Source organism: Mya arenaria, chromosome 3 (genome assembly GCF_026914265.1).
Source record: "Mya arenaria isolate MELC-2E11 chromosome 3, ASM2691426v1".
Lineage (NCBI taxonomy): Eukaryota > Metazoa > Mollusca > Bivalvia > Myida > Myidae > Mya > Mya arenaria.
In genome coordinates this window covers 53,357,452-53,375,152 of record NC_069124.1, presented here as the reverse complement: position 1 = coordinate 53,375,152, position 17,701 = coordinate 53,357,452, and the positions used below count along the sequence as shown (strand labels likewise).

Here is a 17,701-nt window from a genome sequence, read left to right as displayed (position 1 = left end):
TGGTTAGTCTGTGAGGAAGGTCATGTGCGTGTATTCACTATGGTTAGTCTGTGAGAAAGGTAGTGTGCGTATATTCACTTGTAAGTCGGTGAGGAAGGTCGTGTGCGTGTATTCACTATGGTTAGTCTGTGAGAAAGGTAGTGTGCGTATATTCGCTAGTAAGTCGGTGAGGAAAGTCGTGTGCGTGTATTCACTATGGTAAGTCTGTGAGGAAGCTAGTGTGCGTATATTCACTATGGTAAGTCTGTGAGGAAGGTCGTGTGCATTTATTCACTATGGTAAGTCTATGATAAAGGTCGTGTGCGTGTATTCACTATGGTAAGTCTGTGAGGAAGGTCGTGTGCGTTTATTCACTATGGTAAGTCTGTGGTAAAGGTCGTGTGCATATATTCACTATGGTAAGTCTGTTAGGAAGGGCGTATGCGTATATTCACTATGGTAGGGCGTGGGCGTATATTCACTATGGTAAGTCTGTTAGGGAGGGCGTGGGCGTTTATTCACTAGTAAGTCTGTGAGGAAGATCGTATGCGTATACTCACTATGGTAAGTCTGTTAGGGATGGCGTGGGCGTTTATTCACTAGTAAGTCTGTGAGGAAGGTAGTGTGCGTATATTCACTAGTAAGTTTCTGAGAAAGGTAGTGTGCGTATATTCACTAGTAAGTTTCTGAGAAAGGTAGTGTGCGTATATTCGCTAGTAAGTCGGTGAGGAATGTCGTGTGTGTGTATTCACTATGGTTAGTCTGTGAGAAAGGTAGTGTGTGTATATTCGCTAGTAAGTCGGTGAGGAAAGTCGTGTGCGTGTATTCACTATGGTTAGTCTGTGTGAAAGGTAGTTTGTGTATATTCACTAGTAAGTTTCTGAGGAAAGTCGTGTGCGTGTATTCACTATGGTTAGTCTGTGAGAAAGGTAGTGTGTGTATATTCACTAGTAAGTTTCTGAGGAAAGTCGTGTGCGTGTATTCACTATGGTTAGTCTGTGAGAAAGGTAGTGTGTGTATATTCACTAGTAAGTTTCTGAGGAAAGTCGTGTGCGTGTATTCACTATGGTTAGTCTGTGAGAAAGGTAGTGTGTGTATATTCACTAGTAAGTCGGTGAGGAAAGTCGTGTGCGTGTATTCACTATGGTTAGTCTGTGAGGAAGGTCGTGTGCGTGTATTCACTATGGTTAGTCTGTGAGGAAGGTCGTGTGCGTGTATTCACTATGGTTAGTCTGTGAGGAAGGTCGTGTGCGTGTATTCACTATGGTTAGTCTGTGAGGAAAGTCGTGTGCGTGTATTCACTAGTAAGTCTGTGAGAAAGGTAGTGTGCGTATATTCACTAGTAAGGCTCTGAGGAAGGTCTTGTGCGTGTATTCACTATGGTAAGTCTCTGAGGAAGGTCTTGTGCGTGTATTAACTATGGTAAGTCTCTGAGGAAGGTCGTGTGCGTGTATTCACTATGGTAAGTCTGTGAGGAAGGTCATGTGCGTGTATTCACTATGGTAAGTCTCTGAGGAAGGTCATGTGCGTGTATTCACTATGGTAAGTCTCTGAGGAAGGTCGTGTGCGTGTATTAACTATGGTTAGTCTCTGAGGAAGGTCGTGTGCGTGTATTCACTATGGTAAGTCTGTGAGGAAGGTCGTGTGCGTGTATTCACTATGGTAAGTCTCTGAGGAAGGTCGTGTGCGCGTATTCACTATGGTTAGTCTGTGAGATAGTGTGCGTATATCAGTCTATGAAGACATATATTCACATGCATGATACGATTTTAACATGTATTAGTTACATTTTATAAGTGAGTATCTTGACAATGTATATAATGATGTGTGAGTATAGTATTGCTTAAAAATACAACCATAGCGTTATGATTGTTGATCCGCATTTCGTCTATGCTGGGGCCCGACGTTGTGGCGGCTTATAAACGCGGGTTGCCTTTTATTCTGGAGAAGGGACGTAACTCCTACATGTGCTTATCTTTGTGTATATTGCCATCTTAACATTTGTTCATGCGAGTACATAGAATGGTGCCAACTTAATTGTTGATATTTGTTCTGTGTTCTGCTATCCGTTTTTTCTGTTGCAAACATTTATTGGTATACGTTTTGCAACATTTACAGACGATATTCATCATGGGCGCCATCACATACTCGGAGTTGTCGTACGACCGGAAATTTATCACCTACGAGTACCCAAGGTGGTCGATCATGATCGGCTGGACGCTTGCTCTCTGTTCAGTCGTCTGCATACCCATTGTCTTTGTGTTCCGGTTATACCAGCAGGAAGGAGATCTCGCTCAGGTATAAAACCACAAAGTCTCAATTGCGCACAACATACATGGCTGGCGTTATCGTTTAAATATATTACAATTTAGCTGGCAAGTCGTTCTAAGACTTACCATTGCACAAAATGAGAAAAAGATGTCATCCACAGAATCTGTTATTTGTCAAAGGGGCTGATCAGACTGTCAGCATTTTTATTTCATAATAGAAATATCGTGCTTGACAGTCTATGGTATCATAGTAAAACGCTCGACTTTTCTCGATGTCCAAATAGGCTAGACATTGCTTTTCTGTCTTTTTTACGCTGAACATCAGACATTGGATCTTTCAGACAAAATATTGATATTATCATTATGATACTATAAATCTAAATGAACTGTCATGATACAAATCGCTCTGTTGCGCCCAATGGCCTAGTGAACGTATAAGCTTCATTAAGTCTGCTTGCTGCACGATTTTGATCGTGTTAAAATACTTGGAAGCTTTGTAATAAAAGTTTGAATAAAGAGGTTCTTAGCATATTTGTGGATCATAGAGTATATCTCATTTTTATTAAACTTATGCAATAAATATAATTTATTCAGAATAGACATTTCAGGTGTATAAAATTAGATGACTTGAGATCGGCATATATTATGTAATTACCTTGCACCTAATGGGTAAAAACTTGCAGTCAAAGTAGAAAAAAGAAGGCAATTTACAGAAATACTAGTAGTGTATTGCTTTGGCCTCAAACAATTATGCTTCTGGTTCGATCTACCGGACACTGCCTACGAAATAATAATTATTTGAGTGTGTGTTTAATTTGTAGTTTAAAAACCTTTACAGCGTTATACAAAAGATTTTTGACGCCAATCCCCAATGATGGCATTAACGTTCTTAATATCAAAGGTTACTACCCGACTTGATTTGAAAAGGACGTAACCCTAACCAAACCATGTTTTAGCCTTAGTACTGCTGACCATTAAGTCGTTGAGGTACATGCATATGCAGACGCTTAGCGATATACTGTATCTAGTAAAACACATGGTACATTCTTGTCGTCACATGCTAGTGACATTTATTGGTGACAAGACGAACATTTTAATGTATGACTCTGCAAAAAAAAAACATACGCGTTTCATTAGAACAAAGATAGTATTGTCCTTGGGACAGTGTTTCTTCCTGCAATGTGTGCATATTTATAAAGACCGAAAACTATTGGCGTTATTCACATTTGCGGTCATTTTTTTCTAATGATACTGTGAGAACATCAATAGGTCGGTATTCTCGCTCTGATTGGGTAGAAACTAGTCATGTTGCATTCCATTTCAGTGGCCAAGAGCGTGTCTTTAGTAGTGTTGGAACCCTGTGCCACTATTCAATATTGATCTTATCCTTTTCATTGGATATGCCTCAGTGATTCCATTCAGCCTATTGGTCAGCGAAATATACAGGCCAAAAGTTTTTAAACATAAACTTAAGTTCAATCTAAGTTGCATTTCGAATACGGCTCCAGCAGGAGCTCTTGGGTTAGAGGCCGACATCTTGTACAGCTAAAATACCTTTATCTATAAATGTAGTTGTACAATAGCGATATCTCGTGATGGTGGGATTTCTATGTTTATAGCGTTTCCGTGCTGCGACCATGCCGACGCTGAAGAAGCATCAGGTGCGGGCCGGGGAGGATCTCAGGCGGATAAACCTCACAAATGGCTGCACTTCCGGTACAGCAGACGACTTTCCAGACTTCCCGGATGGGGCTTTCATTTCCGTCAAAGATTTCAATAATAGAGAGTCAGAAATCGTGTAGTCTTAAATGAGACGATTGTTTCGCCGTTTGTGTAGTTTGAATAAAAAGAAAATATGTTGTGAAATTTGCAAAATTTTGCAAAACGTTTGATTTAGAGATGTCACTTGATGTTCAAATCGCTTTACGATATCCATTGTGATCATTTTCATTTTCATTATATATGTATACGTTTTCTTTTATTTATGTCCTTTGTAATTGGTACTGTATTAAATTAACTGATATCAAACGTGTCTATTATCATGCCGAAAGTAGCACCTTCTCATTATCATATTTGTGTGTAGAACTGCCAACTTTAGTCAAACCGAAATCGTGTTTACCGAATTGCTGAAGTCATGGTCTTATAAGTGAAAAAATAATAATTTGTTGTAGGTCTTCTTATACACAATATTTACCAATAAACGTTTTCATTAGCGGGGTTTTAATCCAAGACATTTTCCTTTCAGTCCTATAGGCTATACTGCTTTTATATTGTCCCAGCATTAACATTAGATTATAGAACATTCCACTACGACATATCATGTCCATTACTTCAATTGTTCACAAGTAATGCAAAATACATGCTTGTAGTTAATTAATATTGCTGTGAAAATGTTTGATTGGTTTACTATTTATGTATTTAAGCTCGTCCGTGTTTCATAAAATGTCTAGGATCAGTCATAGCCGTTAGTGTTGTCGGCGTCGGCGTGAAACAACTCTGTTGTTGCCAGCAACGCATTGACGGTTTAAAATGATAAATTTGGCAACTTAATTAATGACACATGAACATACCTTTATATGTATGAGTATCAATACCTATTACTCTGAATAAAATAGTTATCGAGTTATTTCCCCTGGTTCACTGAGAAGGCGGGCGAGTGTTGTCATCCCTTGTCTTAACATTTTTGTTAAACATGTCTGTAAATATATTGTGATATTCACAATGGGTTGCCGTGCACTAGATGTTTTGTTGATGTATTGTGTGTTCAACATTCTATTCATACGAAATCCGCGCAGTTTAGTAGAAAAAAACAAACAATAAATGTCAACAAGTGAGTGACGACCTAGTTTTATCTATGTTTATGTATTATCTCGTCGGCTTTAGCAATCTCATTATAAATATCATACTTTTATGTTCACCATAAATAAGTAAACACAAACTTATTGTTAATAAACTGTTTAAATGATAGTGTTTTTTGCTTTAAAGAGCTTGTGTTGATCGTATGTCTGTACTTTTTTATTTTGAATAAATTATTCATCTTTTAAGAATTCTGTATGTATGACATTTGTTTTGAAAAGTTTGGTTTGAAGTTTAAAAATGTAATACTCAACAACGAAATCAATGCATTTGTTTAACGTTGTCACTTTTTGTATTCCAATGGTTCCATCTGTTATCCACAGGGCTAGTTTTCAATATTGATTTTAACTGGAATAAAGAACGATGTAGCTAATCGGATTACTTGTTGTTTATAACTGACCAATGGAATGAATTATGACTATAAGATTAACTTAAGTTGAATATTGAATACCACCCCTGGTGACAAAACATTTGACAGTTATGTTGTTTTATCTTTATTTATAGCACAAACAAAGTGAAACAGCATTGCCCTCCTTCTTTAAAGCACTTAGTATTATGTTAACATGTATGTATGTTTCACAACGCAGGGATTCAGTAGCATTGTTTTTCTTTCATAAATAGTTTCAGTTAGCTGTCAATAAATTGCCTTGTGTCTGAATGTGTTACTATGTCATTCATTTAACACTCAAAGTTTATGAATTATGACGTTAAATTGTACCATTTTATGTAAAAAAAATATGGAACGTAAGACATAACACTTTCAATTAAACGTTTAAGCCATTTGATGTCTGACTTTGAGACATTTTAGACACTGAATAAAATTTTCAATTTTTTGTTTGTATTTGAATTTCCCAAGTGTGTTTCCCTTTTTTGTTGAAAATGATTTTCAATTTTGGATATTTATGCCCCCCTTCGAAGAAGAGGGGTATATTGCTTTGCACAGGCAATGTCGGTATGTCGGTCGCTCGGTCGGTCGGTCGGTCGGTCGGTCGGTCCGTCGGTAGACCAAAGCTTGTCCGAGTGATAACTGAACAATTCCTGGACGTATGGTCATCAAACTTCACATGAAGGTTGGGCCTGACCAGTAGATGACCCCTATTGATTTTGGGGGTCATCGGGTCAAAGGTCAAGGTCACAGTGACCTTTGATGGTAAAATAATTTTAAAGCTTGTCCGAGTGATAACTCAACAATGCCTGCACCCATGGCCCTCAAACTTGACATGGAGGTTGAGCCTGACCAGTAGATGACCCCTATTGTTTTTGGGGGTCATCAGACCAAAGGTCAAGGTCACAGTGACCTTGAATGGTAAAAGGTTGTCCGAGTGATAACGTGACAATGCCTGCACCCATGGCCCTCAAACTTGACTTGGAGGTTGGGCCTGACCAGTAGCTGACCCCTATTGTTTTTTGGGCTCAATGGGTCAAAGGTCAAGGTCACAAAGACCTTGAATGGTAAAAGGTTGTTCGAGTGATAACTCAACAATGCCTGCACCCATGGCCCTCAAACTTGACTTGGAGGTTGGGCCTGACCAGTAGATGACCCCTATTGTTTTTGGGGGTCATTGAGCCAAAGGTCAAGGTCACAGTGACCTTGAATGGTAAAAGGTTGTCCGATTGATAACTCAACAATGCCTGCACCCATGACCCTCAAACTTGACTTGGAGAATTGGCCTGACCAGGAGATGACCCCTATGGTTTTTGGGGGTCATCTGGCCAAAGGTCAAGGTCACAGTGACCTGGAATGATAAAAGGTCGTCCGAGTGATAATTTGACAATGCCTGCACCCATGGCCCTCAAACTTCACTTGGAGGTTGGGCCTGGCCAGAAGATGGTCCCTATTGATTTAAGGGGTCATTGGGCCAAAGGTCAAGGTCACAGTGACCTGGAATGGTAAAAGGTTATCCGAGTGATAACTTGACAATGGCTGCACCCATGGCCCTCAAACTTGATATGGAGGTTGAGTCTGGCCAGGAGATTGTCCCTATTAATTTAAGGGGTCATTGGGCCAAAGGTCAAGGTCACAGTGACCTTGAATGATAAAAGGTTGTCCAAGTGATTACTCAACAATGCCTGCACCCATGGCCCTCAAACTTGACATGGAGGTTGGGCCTGACCAGTAGATGACCCCTATTGATTTTAGGGGTCAAAGGTTAAGGTCACAGTGACCTTGAAAGCAAACTCGACAATTCTTGGACCTATGGTCATCAAACTTGACATGGAGGTTGGGCCTGACCAGTAGATGACCCCTATTGATTTTAGGGGTCAAAGGTCAAGGTCACAGTGACCTTGAAAGCAAACTCGACAATTCTTGGACCTATGGTCATCAAACTTGACATGAAGGTTGGGCCTGCCCAGTAGATGACCCTTATCGACTTTGGGGGTCATCAGGCCAAGGTCAATGTCACAGTAACCTTTAACGCAAAAAGTTAACAAATCTTCCCCCACTGATATCTCAACAATGCCTGAACCTATGATCATTAAACTTGACATGGATGTTAAGCCTGACCAGTAGATCACCCTTATTGATTTTAGGATTCATAGAGCCAAAGGTCAAGGTCACAGTGATCTTGAGTGGTAAAAGGTTGTCCGAGTGATAACTCAACAATGCCTGAACCCATGGCCTTCAATTGATGATTTAAGGGGTCATCGGGTCAAAGGTCAAGGTCATAGTGACCTTGAACGAAAAAAACTTGTCTTGTGATAACTTGACAATGCCTGCACCCATGGCCCTCAAACTTGACATTTAGGTTTCTGGTGACCAGCTGATGACTCTGGATTTTGAGTTCATAGAGTCAAAGGTTATGAGGGTCATAACACACTTTATCCTCACACTTTAATGGTCATAATCTTAAAACAGCAACAAATCAGCTGTCATTTCGGTCCATGCATATTTCATTCAATTGTCCATATAATCCTGACAACATGGCGCTCGGGGGGGGGGGGGGGCATAATGTTTGACAAACATCTCTTGTTATTACGTATACGATAAACATTCTGCACGGACCTCGACATGAACGCAGGATGCGTTTTTATAGCAGCAAGCTTTCATATCAGAAATCTCCCCCAACCCCTAAAAAGAAACAAATTAGAAAGTTTCCTTGTGAACTCTTGTGTCATTATTGAAGTAAAATATAACTACAACACCAGTGACCAGTGTGTGTGTGTGTGGGGGGGGGGGGGCATCCGAATGTGTACACCCTCTAACGTGAACTCCTGCATCCTCCCTTCATGTTAGAAATATTGTCGGAGACAAAAATAAATTGATATAAACTGCTGATCATATTTTGGACTGAAATTTAGTATGAAAAATGCGTGTACTGGTTACATCATTATAAAACGCCAAAATTCTGCATACACTTTCCAAAATTCCGTTGAAATTAACAACAGATCGCATGGGCTGTTGTTATAACAAGTTATAAAAATTGTCGAATCCACCATCTTTACAACTGCAAGGGAAGTAACTCATGCGTGGTAAGAACGAAGGTCAGATGACAGGAAATACATTATCTACGTCTTTCAACGGGAACTCGTTTTGACGACGTTATATTAGAAAATACAACAACACTGCAGCTTTGTCAAAAGTGACTTTATATCACACTGGTATAATGATAAATAGACATAGTTCTTATAAAGAAACAAACAATAACAAACGCACACGTATATCAACATTTCAAAATTGTGTTCTGACGCGGCGGATGGTACATTTGCATTATATTCTTTTCTTCAGAAATTTCCAAACAAATATTTAAAAAAAACGCTGTGTTTTAATATCTAATTTTAGAAGTTGTGTACTGTTTATAAAAAGAAATGAAATAAGGAACGTAATTCTGTGAAAATAACCAAAAACCCTTGCACTGATAGAACGTCAACTTCTCTCACGGCAAGAAGAAGCTGAATATGAGCCAACGAACGTTCCGGAAAACCAGATTAAATTAAAAAGCTATTTTAGAACCATCCCATGCCGCCTCCAGAACCCATCCCGCCCTGCGTTACGGCAGGAGCTTGCGTGGTTGGAGTACACCGGTCTTCCCAATGAACGAAAACATTGTCACCTTCGCAATAATATCCGTAACACATATCTCCGATATTTCCTACAATAACATCTTCGTTAACCTGATAGTAAAGACTATTATGGTAACATCCCTGTTTTGGTCCTGTTCTTCGTGGAGCAACAGCACCGCCGGCGCCACCACGAGCACCACCACCACCACCACCACCACCAAACTGCTGTTGCTGCTGCACTGGTGGTTTGTTTCTCTGGCCACCACCACCGCCACCACCACCGCCACCGTGACCACCTCCACCGCCTCCACCACCACCGCCGCCGCGCATGTTGCCACCCTTTTGACGTGGTGGACCCTGCTGCTTTGGTGGACCGGCCTGTGGTGGAGGCGGATTGTTGTTTTGGGGTGCCGGTGGTCCTTGGTTGGCGGCTGGTGTCTGTGGGGCACACCAGTCTTCCCATTGGATGATTTGTGAGTCGGCGCTACAGTAGGTTCCGTAACATCGTTCGCCTGCCTGGTGGCTAGTGATCTCTTGCGTTGGTTCGTAATAGACTCCGCCTTCCATACAACCTGGTTTTGTTCCTCCAGGCACGTTCCGCCCGGCTGTGTGATCACTTGTTGGTTTCATTGAATTTGGAGGGCAGTTGTAATCGTCCCAGAACTGAATGTTTCCTTGAGAATCACAGTAAGTAACATAGCACCACCGATCATGTTGCCCACGTACAATATCGCTTCCAGGCCTGTAAAACTTGCCTTCCCAGAAGCAGTCTTGCATTGGTGCTTTCGTAGTCGGAGGAGGCGTAAGTGGCGCTCTTGTAGTTGGTGGACGAGTTGGCTGAGTTCTCCGAGGCTGCTGTGGCCCCGGCATTTGTCTTTGGCCTGGACCTTGCATATTTCCAGCGAGAGGACCCTGCATTTGATCTTGTTGTGGTCCCTGTTTTGGGCCGGGTCCCTGCTGTGGACCAGGTCCCGGTTTAGGGCCTGGTCCTTTTTGGGGGCCAGGTCCCTGTTGTGGACCTTGTTCCTGTTGAGGACCATTATAAATAGGTGGAACCTGACTTGGCTGCTGAGAAGGGGCAGGACCGTGGCCATGTTGACCTCCAGGCTGGCCCTCCATACCAGCCGCCGTCTGCATTAGCTCCATCATCCTGTGAAGAAGTTCATGCCAAGGATTCGCATCAGGGAGTCCAGGTCCGCCTCCACCGGAAGGCGCTGTAGGAGGCGAGCCACCGGGGCCACTAGGACCGCCAGGACCGCCAGGGCCACCAGGACCGCCAGGGCCACCTTGTGTTGGCGGTGGCCGCGGGGGTTGGGCCAGCACCGAACATGACAGCAACACTAGGCAGATGGGCACCTTCCTGAAACAGACAAGAATTGCCAATTGCCAATATTACTGATAATCGTGTATTTTTCAATGTTAAGATTACATGTAATTTTTTTAATTTTTTACATAACAAAATGGACTTCTACTGCCTTCTCTTCCTCTTATGTTTTCTAGTAAAATTCCACTGTATACTGTTGTGTTTGACAGCCATGAAACTCACATTCATATTTAAATATTATGTTCATACCACAATATAAAAGCAAAGTATAAAACATACTTCATTCATATACTTGGGCGTATTAAAATATGCCAATGTCAATAATCTTAATTAGAAATTTATTTGACACTGATGATAATATAACGCCTTGTAACTATAGTTTATGTAGTTTTGCATTAAATTTCTCATTGTATGTAGGTCAACTGAACGTAATTCATCAATGCCCAACAATGACCCAACAATGCACCTTTTAAAATAAACGAAATTGAACGAAAACTGTTGTTTTATAAACATTCGAATGTCAAACATGCAAAAAAAAACTTATCTGACTTGAAAACAACTCTGGATTGCGAGTTAATAACATTGTTCATAAAATAGGGTTGTCTGAAGTACCTCATCGTTTTGAGATCTGTTTTATACGATTGTGAATTTTGGGGTAGCTGTAAGCCTAAAAACAGTCGGTGTGCTTAAGCAAGTACATAGTACATTTGTTACATTTTGTCAATACTGTTTTAATATGTTCATGTTACATAAAAAGCAAAATACTGAACATTTATTTTCCTCCTTATGTTACCTCGATTTTTAAATGTGCGTTAACATGTTCTCTTTAAGAACATCATCGCAAATGCTTGAATAATAACTGGAGATTAATTTTCTTTTTATTTTTATATTCTCTAAGATTTACAATGATGTGCAAGAAAAAAATTCATTGTTGTGTAAAAATAGATATGTACATGTCCTTGAAATGTAAACAGAAATGAAAAGTCACCGGCATCGTCGAAGACTTAAACTGGATATACTTTTAAAACATTAAAACAGCTTAACAAATTGTGAATACCATTTAAAAAACAATAATTATATTTAATGACACATGCTCGGTACATGTACGAGGGACGTTTTTTATAGTGACAACATAGCTGCACGGTTTTCTCGTCCACACACATGTATAATATACCATTGGAAAGGGCATTATAAGTTATATAAGCCATCTTATTTTTACAAGTGTTCCACGTGCTCAGTAGTTTAATGCGATTTTAAATGCAACATAGCATTACATACTTAATACGGAATTAAGCCCGAATCTGCGAGAAAAGCAAGAGCGTTGTGTAAGAGTCGCGGCTCACAGGATAAACTCGTATTAGAAATTTAGACAGATCTAGTGAAGGTGTTTTGCAAATGCTCTACCGCTCTGTTCTGTTGCAAGATGGTTTGTCAGTGATGTATTTGATTTTTTATGAACTTGTTGACGCAAGAACAGAAACTAGCACTTGTTGACAAGTAGTTGGCATTGCGGTCTTAATTCAAAGACAAGGACTCTCGGTTGTTTAGGTGATGAGACATGATTCTATTTCTAAGCCAGACAGAAACGAATAAAAGACAAAATGTGCGCGGATGAAAATAGTGAGTGCCCTGTGATAGCAAAGCGCAGCAGAAGCGCCAGGTGGGTCATATTCGCTCTATTTTTTAAAGGGGCGGGATCGTCGCACCAGTTCAAGTTTCTGAGCACAGTCTTAGTCGTATTTTATAGGGATCCCTCTGCTTTCATGCTTCATTATAATACCAAGCGCACACATATTGCAGCTGTTACACAATAATTCAACCGCGAATCGCTCTGCACTGGCTCCAAGTTTTGCAACATCCACCATGCAGCCCAGGCTCTAATTTCACAAACAGGCTTAAGTTCGTTATAAAATGATCAAGCTAAGCCCACCTTTTTGTAATCGCAAAGTTATGTTGTGTAAATTTCTCATTTTAAAGAGTTTAGGGAGGCTTTTAAGGAAAATTGTCTAAAGATAATAATAGACAACTGCTTTTTGTTAGGTTAAATCAAATATAAGCAACTAATGTTTGCTTAATGTAGTAAAATGCTAAAGCCCCTTATGCTAAATGTAGTAAAATGCTTAAGCCCCTTATGCTAAATGTAGTAAAATGCTTAAGCCCCTTATGCTAAATGTAGTAAAATGCTTAAGCCCTTTATGCTAAATGTAGTAAAATGCTTAAGCCCTTTATGCTAAATGTAGTAAAATGCTTAAGCCCCTTATGCTAAATGTAGTAAAATGCTTAGCCCTTTATGCTTAAGATGTTTCGAGAAATTTGGTCCAGACATTTCACCTTGCGCCTTCTTGTTGAATATCCGAATCAATTTGTGTCTACGCTTTGTTGCCTTATACCAGTGTATAAATAATTCACCAAACAAAACGTTTACAAAGGATTCTTTCAGACTAAAAAGCGCATATGCCAAGGGGCAATAAATACATTGAAGGACAGAAATAGTCAGTTCTGCCAAGACGCAGTCTTCATCGGTAACGCGCTACTGTTGCCACTACGTATATACTGCCCCTCGAACAGCTAACCTTTCGCTACTTCGAAATAATCATAATAATTAACGAATTTCGCCATTGACTATTCAATGTTTTTAGATAAAAACAAAGGTATTCGGAAAACATCAACAATTATATATCATTAATAATACATCAACAATTATATACCATTAATATTACGTCTATACAGCAGTATGTTCTGACATACATCGAGAAAGAGAGCCCGCATATTGATTTATTTTTAATGAAAGATTCGTGTTTACTGCATACCCTTTGACCGTGGGCCCAGACTATTGTTAGTGTGTTCTTGACAGGTACAGTTACATTAAGACAAGCGTGTTAGCATGTGTATCGGACGAAATTAGATGGTCTTTCGTCACATTATCCAGTTCAAGCCTTCAAAAGATGACAGCCCGGATATAATTTCATGTCCCCTTGTCATGAAATTATGACTAAATGAATATTTTCATGTTTTTTGTGGTATTGTCAATTCATATATTCTGTTAGAGCCGATTGTCTTCAAATACCGTACGCTGTATAATTTAAATAAAATCAGTCACTTAATTATAATTAATTCCGATTGGTTACAACGGAAACGATGTTGCAGTGGTACGAAATGTCATAATTTTAATGCACATTGCATATCTTAACCGTTCAGGGCTTCGTCTTTGTTGAAAACCAGCAATACCCAGAGACGACCGTAAAGTTACGGTCAGAATCAATGCTATAAATTGTCCTTAAGATAATTTTTCAAACGCAGTTTTTACCCTAAGCAATGTTACCCCTGGAAAATGATGATTTTTAGCCTTACTATCTTTATTAAAACGGGGCCCAGGGGCGTACCTGTAGCATTTTGAAAGATTTACATTCGCCTTGCCCTTTGTTTAGATAGCACTTGACGTTCATATTGTAAAACAACGCAAGGAGTTATGGCGTCATTGTTTATTTCAATATTGCGATCCGATTGGATTAGTGCGACGCCATTTAACCAATGATATACGACGTTACAAAAATCAGCTATTCATTTATACAAACGTATGTTGTCGGTTACATTTCTTTAAGAACAAATGCTCAATTGCAGAAGATACTGCTAATTTTTAATCGCAATGACTATTTTTGGTAAAAATAAGTATTGATCGCATTTTCTTTTTGCGTGTATACTGTATGAACGCAGTAGGGCAAGCGAGCAAATGACCAAGATGCGCTACTGCGAGCTATCCATATGTGAAGGTCTCAATATGTTTTCGGGGTGAATGTTCTTTCCACAATGAGGAAAAACTTGACGAATTTTGGCACAAAAGAAACATTTTCAAGCCTTCTTAACGCCCACGTACAGTGGAAATACGACACACTTTAAAGACTAAACCGTTGTATGTAAATACATCCATTGCCGTATTTGAGGATGCTTACGTACGTCATTTCCGTTTACAATCAATTAATCAAAAGGAATATTCGTAATAATATATGACAATACACAATATACTCAAAGCACACCGTTAAGTGTTAGAGGTATTTTCCCACTGCAACATTGGATATATTTTAACAAACCGTTTTTAAAACCACTTGTGTGGTTGATTCAGTATATATACATTTTCTGTTATATCCCCTAGTTTCTGCAGTTCAATGATAATGACAATGAATATACATGTATTGCCATTATCATTGAACTGCAAAAACTTGGGGAAACAACAGAAAATATTAATAGCATATCCAAAAATGAGTAAATGTTAAATATCTGCTTTGTACGTCGTGCTGAAGCACCATCTGCACTCGAACAATCATTTGTTGGCAAACTAAAACATAACCTGGCCCATAGAACAATCATTCGATTGTATTAAGTATGTCATTAATATAAATGCCTCGAGATCTGGTCATTAAAATAAAAAAAATGTCTAAATTTATATCTGGGACTTATCTGTAGAAGCATATTTATTCTGAAACCAGGAAAGCCTATGTCAGTGTTTATCACGATACAGCGCTCCATCACACGTTAAACACATACATCTTGACAGGTGACGGTTTCTCGCTCCGCCATAACTGTGGCTGTTCTGTTAGTTTACTTTTAGCCATTTATGTAACCGTTACGTACGTTACTTACGTCGAGAAAAACAAACACCACCATTAATAACTGTTTGTTCATTATCTTCATAATAAGGCAAACCGTTGACTATTTTGACGTATGAGGATTTATGGCACCACTAACTAGGACTTGCGGCATCTTGTTGATAAAGAAATGTGATTGTTCACAACATTTATTATGACACGTATTCATAAACCACGAAAACAACATAAGCCTACGTGATCTAAGCCTTCAAAACATGCAACAACTATAGTGCCTTGAGTCATGTATATAAAATTATATTAAATGGAAAAAATAGATTTCTGGAAAATGTAATCTTTGTTTAACGTCAACTAACAAGCGAAACAACAGCGAGTTATGAAAACACCATACACTAAATGGGTGATCCTTTGTAAGCACGGGGTCCGTTTTCACAAATGTCTCGAGCCCGTTTTCATACCCAGGCTCAGAAAACAGAATTCATATAAGTTTCGAAATATTTATAATATAACTAATTGTAACAAAATACATGTGTATGATTGAAAATATATTATTTGTAACAGATAGAGCATTTTTACCATCTTTGCTCCTGTATTAGCATTTCTACAATATTACAATTTTGCTTTTCTTTGTCCAAGTCACTAACTCAAACTCAACACAGAGGTGTGTATGGGCCCAGCATACATCACTCCAAAAATGAAACTTGCAGTCTCTGTATTATGGAGATTATTGTTGACAAAACTCTTATATAAACATAACATGCATAACTCTCCTCCACACATGATTTTTCTTTGAAAGCATTTCTCAAACATAATTTTAGTTTTTGAAATTTCAAATTGTATTTCACTGTAATCTACCACATTGTGTTCCTATAAAACGAAAGGTTACGAAACTATTTTGTCCTCTGATAAGTTCGTGTAAATTTTCTTCCACTGAAATTGCGCTAAAACGACGGTACTTATGTACGTGTATTTACGTATAACTTATTGTCAAAATAATGAGTTTGTTTAATATAACATAAGGTAAAAATCTAAATACTCACATTGCTGTGTGCATCTTTATCCAGTGTCAAGAAACACATTAATAGAACTAACTATATATAGTGACGCATACTCCTGTCAACGGAACGTCACGCAACGTCTGTTTTATAATTCGTTCATAATTAATACGGAAACGTTGCCGCACTTTGGCAGGATAGATCAGTCTTACAATAATTGGGATGTATTATGCGCATACCCAAATTTGGAGTTATGAGTTTAATATTAGAATCGACTGAATATCGGTATTACCATTTGTATTTCTTGATTTATTAAAGGCATTTGATTTGATCTGCTATAAAAACTACTATCAGAGAAAGTGAGGCCTATAGACAAGGGGATGGATGCCTCTAGATCCCGCAATTTTATATGCTTCAATGGGCTTAACTTATGCAAGACTCAAGGTTCATATATATTTATTTAGTAACGTATACATTTAAACGTTTCTTGTTATATGATATGTTTAATTAATGTAATTAATCACGTGACATGACAATTATTTCTAAAGGAAAATAAATAAGTACGAGAGGAAAAAATGAAAAAGGATGTTGTATACAATAACAATAAACTTAATATGCATTTAACACATACAATATGCATACAAATAACAGTTACAAATACAAGACGAGGTTGGACTGGTTTGTAGTACAGCCAACAAGAATGACTTATATTTATTGAAATTACATTTTATTTTAACGATATTCGAGCGCATATATACCAAAGCTTTCTGAATATATTTGCATAGCCGTACAAGAACACTGATGTTCATTGTTTGTAAAATTCGATAAATTTTGCAACACTTGGTTTAACATAAATTGTTTGTAAGGAATTTGTTTAAGTTTCGTAGGCTTTACACATACATACAGAATGGTATTCATCTTCTAAATCACCATATCTACATATAAGACATATTTAAAATTATAGTTTCATTGATTATGGTCTATTATATCATTGCCGTATCGGCCATTTTCAATGCATAACGGGTGTAATGATATGTTTCCGGAACAAGTACCTGTAAAACATAAGTTGTATAATAAATCCTTAACAGTAAATGCCCTCTGACAACACCAACTAACACTTGTTAATTGATAGTACTGAATATAAACTATAGTCAGGGTTTACATATTGTGACTAAACTTGGTATATACGAAGAGTTTATGTAGACCTTTTATGGGATTGCATTTCTCACAACGAAGGCTTTGGCTTCGTTGCATTGCGGCGTTTCTTGTTTACTTTTTAATTTTTTGACAGGCACTTTTCATATCATCATTGTATTGTGTCTAAGACAAATCGGCGTAAAGTCGAGCGCGCTGTCCTATGACAGCTCTTGTCAAGTTCTATTTTTTACACCGAAACTTAATAACGATGACATATCTATTAATATACAACGGGTGTCTACCTAGCTTACCATACACATATATGTACACGTTGATATTTTAAAATGTACTAATGTTTTATAGAAATTCAAATGTACACGTTCTATTTCTGTATTTTTACTTAATCCCCACACCCATAATTCTATATTAAAAAAAAAACAAAAACGAAAAATCAAATAGTTGACAAACTGTACTTGGCTTAAATATAAAATGAAGTTTGACATTCACTTGTATTACATGTATTTAATGCCTTTAAAC

At 38.4% G+C, this 17,701-nt stretch overlaps 2 protein-coding genes across 3 annotated transcripts in view; one reads left to right on the top strand and one right to left on the bottom strand.

Moving 5' to 3' along the window:
• LOC128228072 (sodium- and chloride-dependent taurine transporter-like) overlaps positions 1 to 5,938 on the top strand; it is a 42,495-nt gene extending 36,557 nt beyond the window's left edge. For both annotated transcript variants that reach the window (XM_052939158.1, XM_052939159.1), the window contains exons 13-14: positions 2,098 to 2,277; positions 3,869 to 5,938. In XM_052939158.1, the coding sequence (XP_052795118.1) occupies positions 2,098 to 2,277; positions 3,869 to 4,051 (363 nt within the window). In that variant the 3' untranslated portion in view covers positions 4,052 to 5,938. The remainder of the gene's footprint in view (positions 1 to 2,097; positions 2,278 to 3,868) is intronic.
• A 2,737-nt stretch (positions 5,939 to 8,675) lies between these two features.
• On the bottom strand, positions 8,676 to 16,219 carry LOC128228073 (proline-rich protein 2-like). Its single transcript, XM_052939160.1, has 2 exons — positions 16,073 to 16,219; positions 8,676 to 10,467 (listed from the first exon to the last, which is right to left on the bottom strand). Exons 1-2 carry the CDS (start codon positions 16,084 to 16,086, stop codon positions 9,051 to 9,053), a joined length of 1,431 nt encoding a protein of 476 aa, XP_052795120.1. The 5' UTR covers positions 16,087 to 16,219; the 3' UTR covers positions 8,676 to 9,050.
• Positions 16,220 to 17,701: the final 1,482 nt, after the last annotated feature.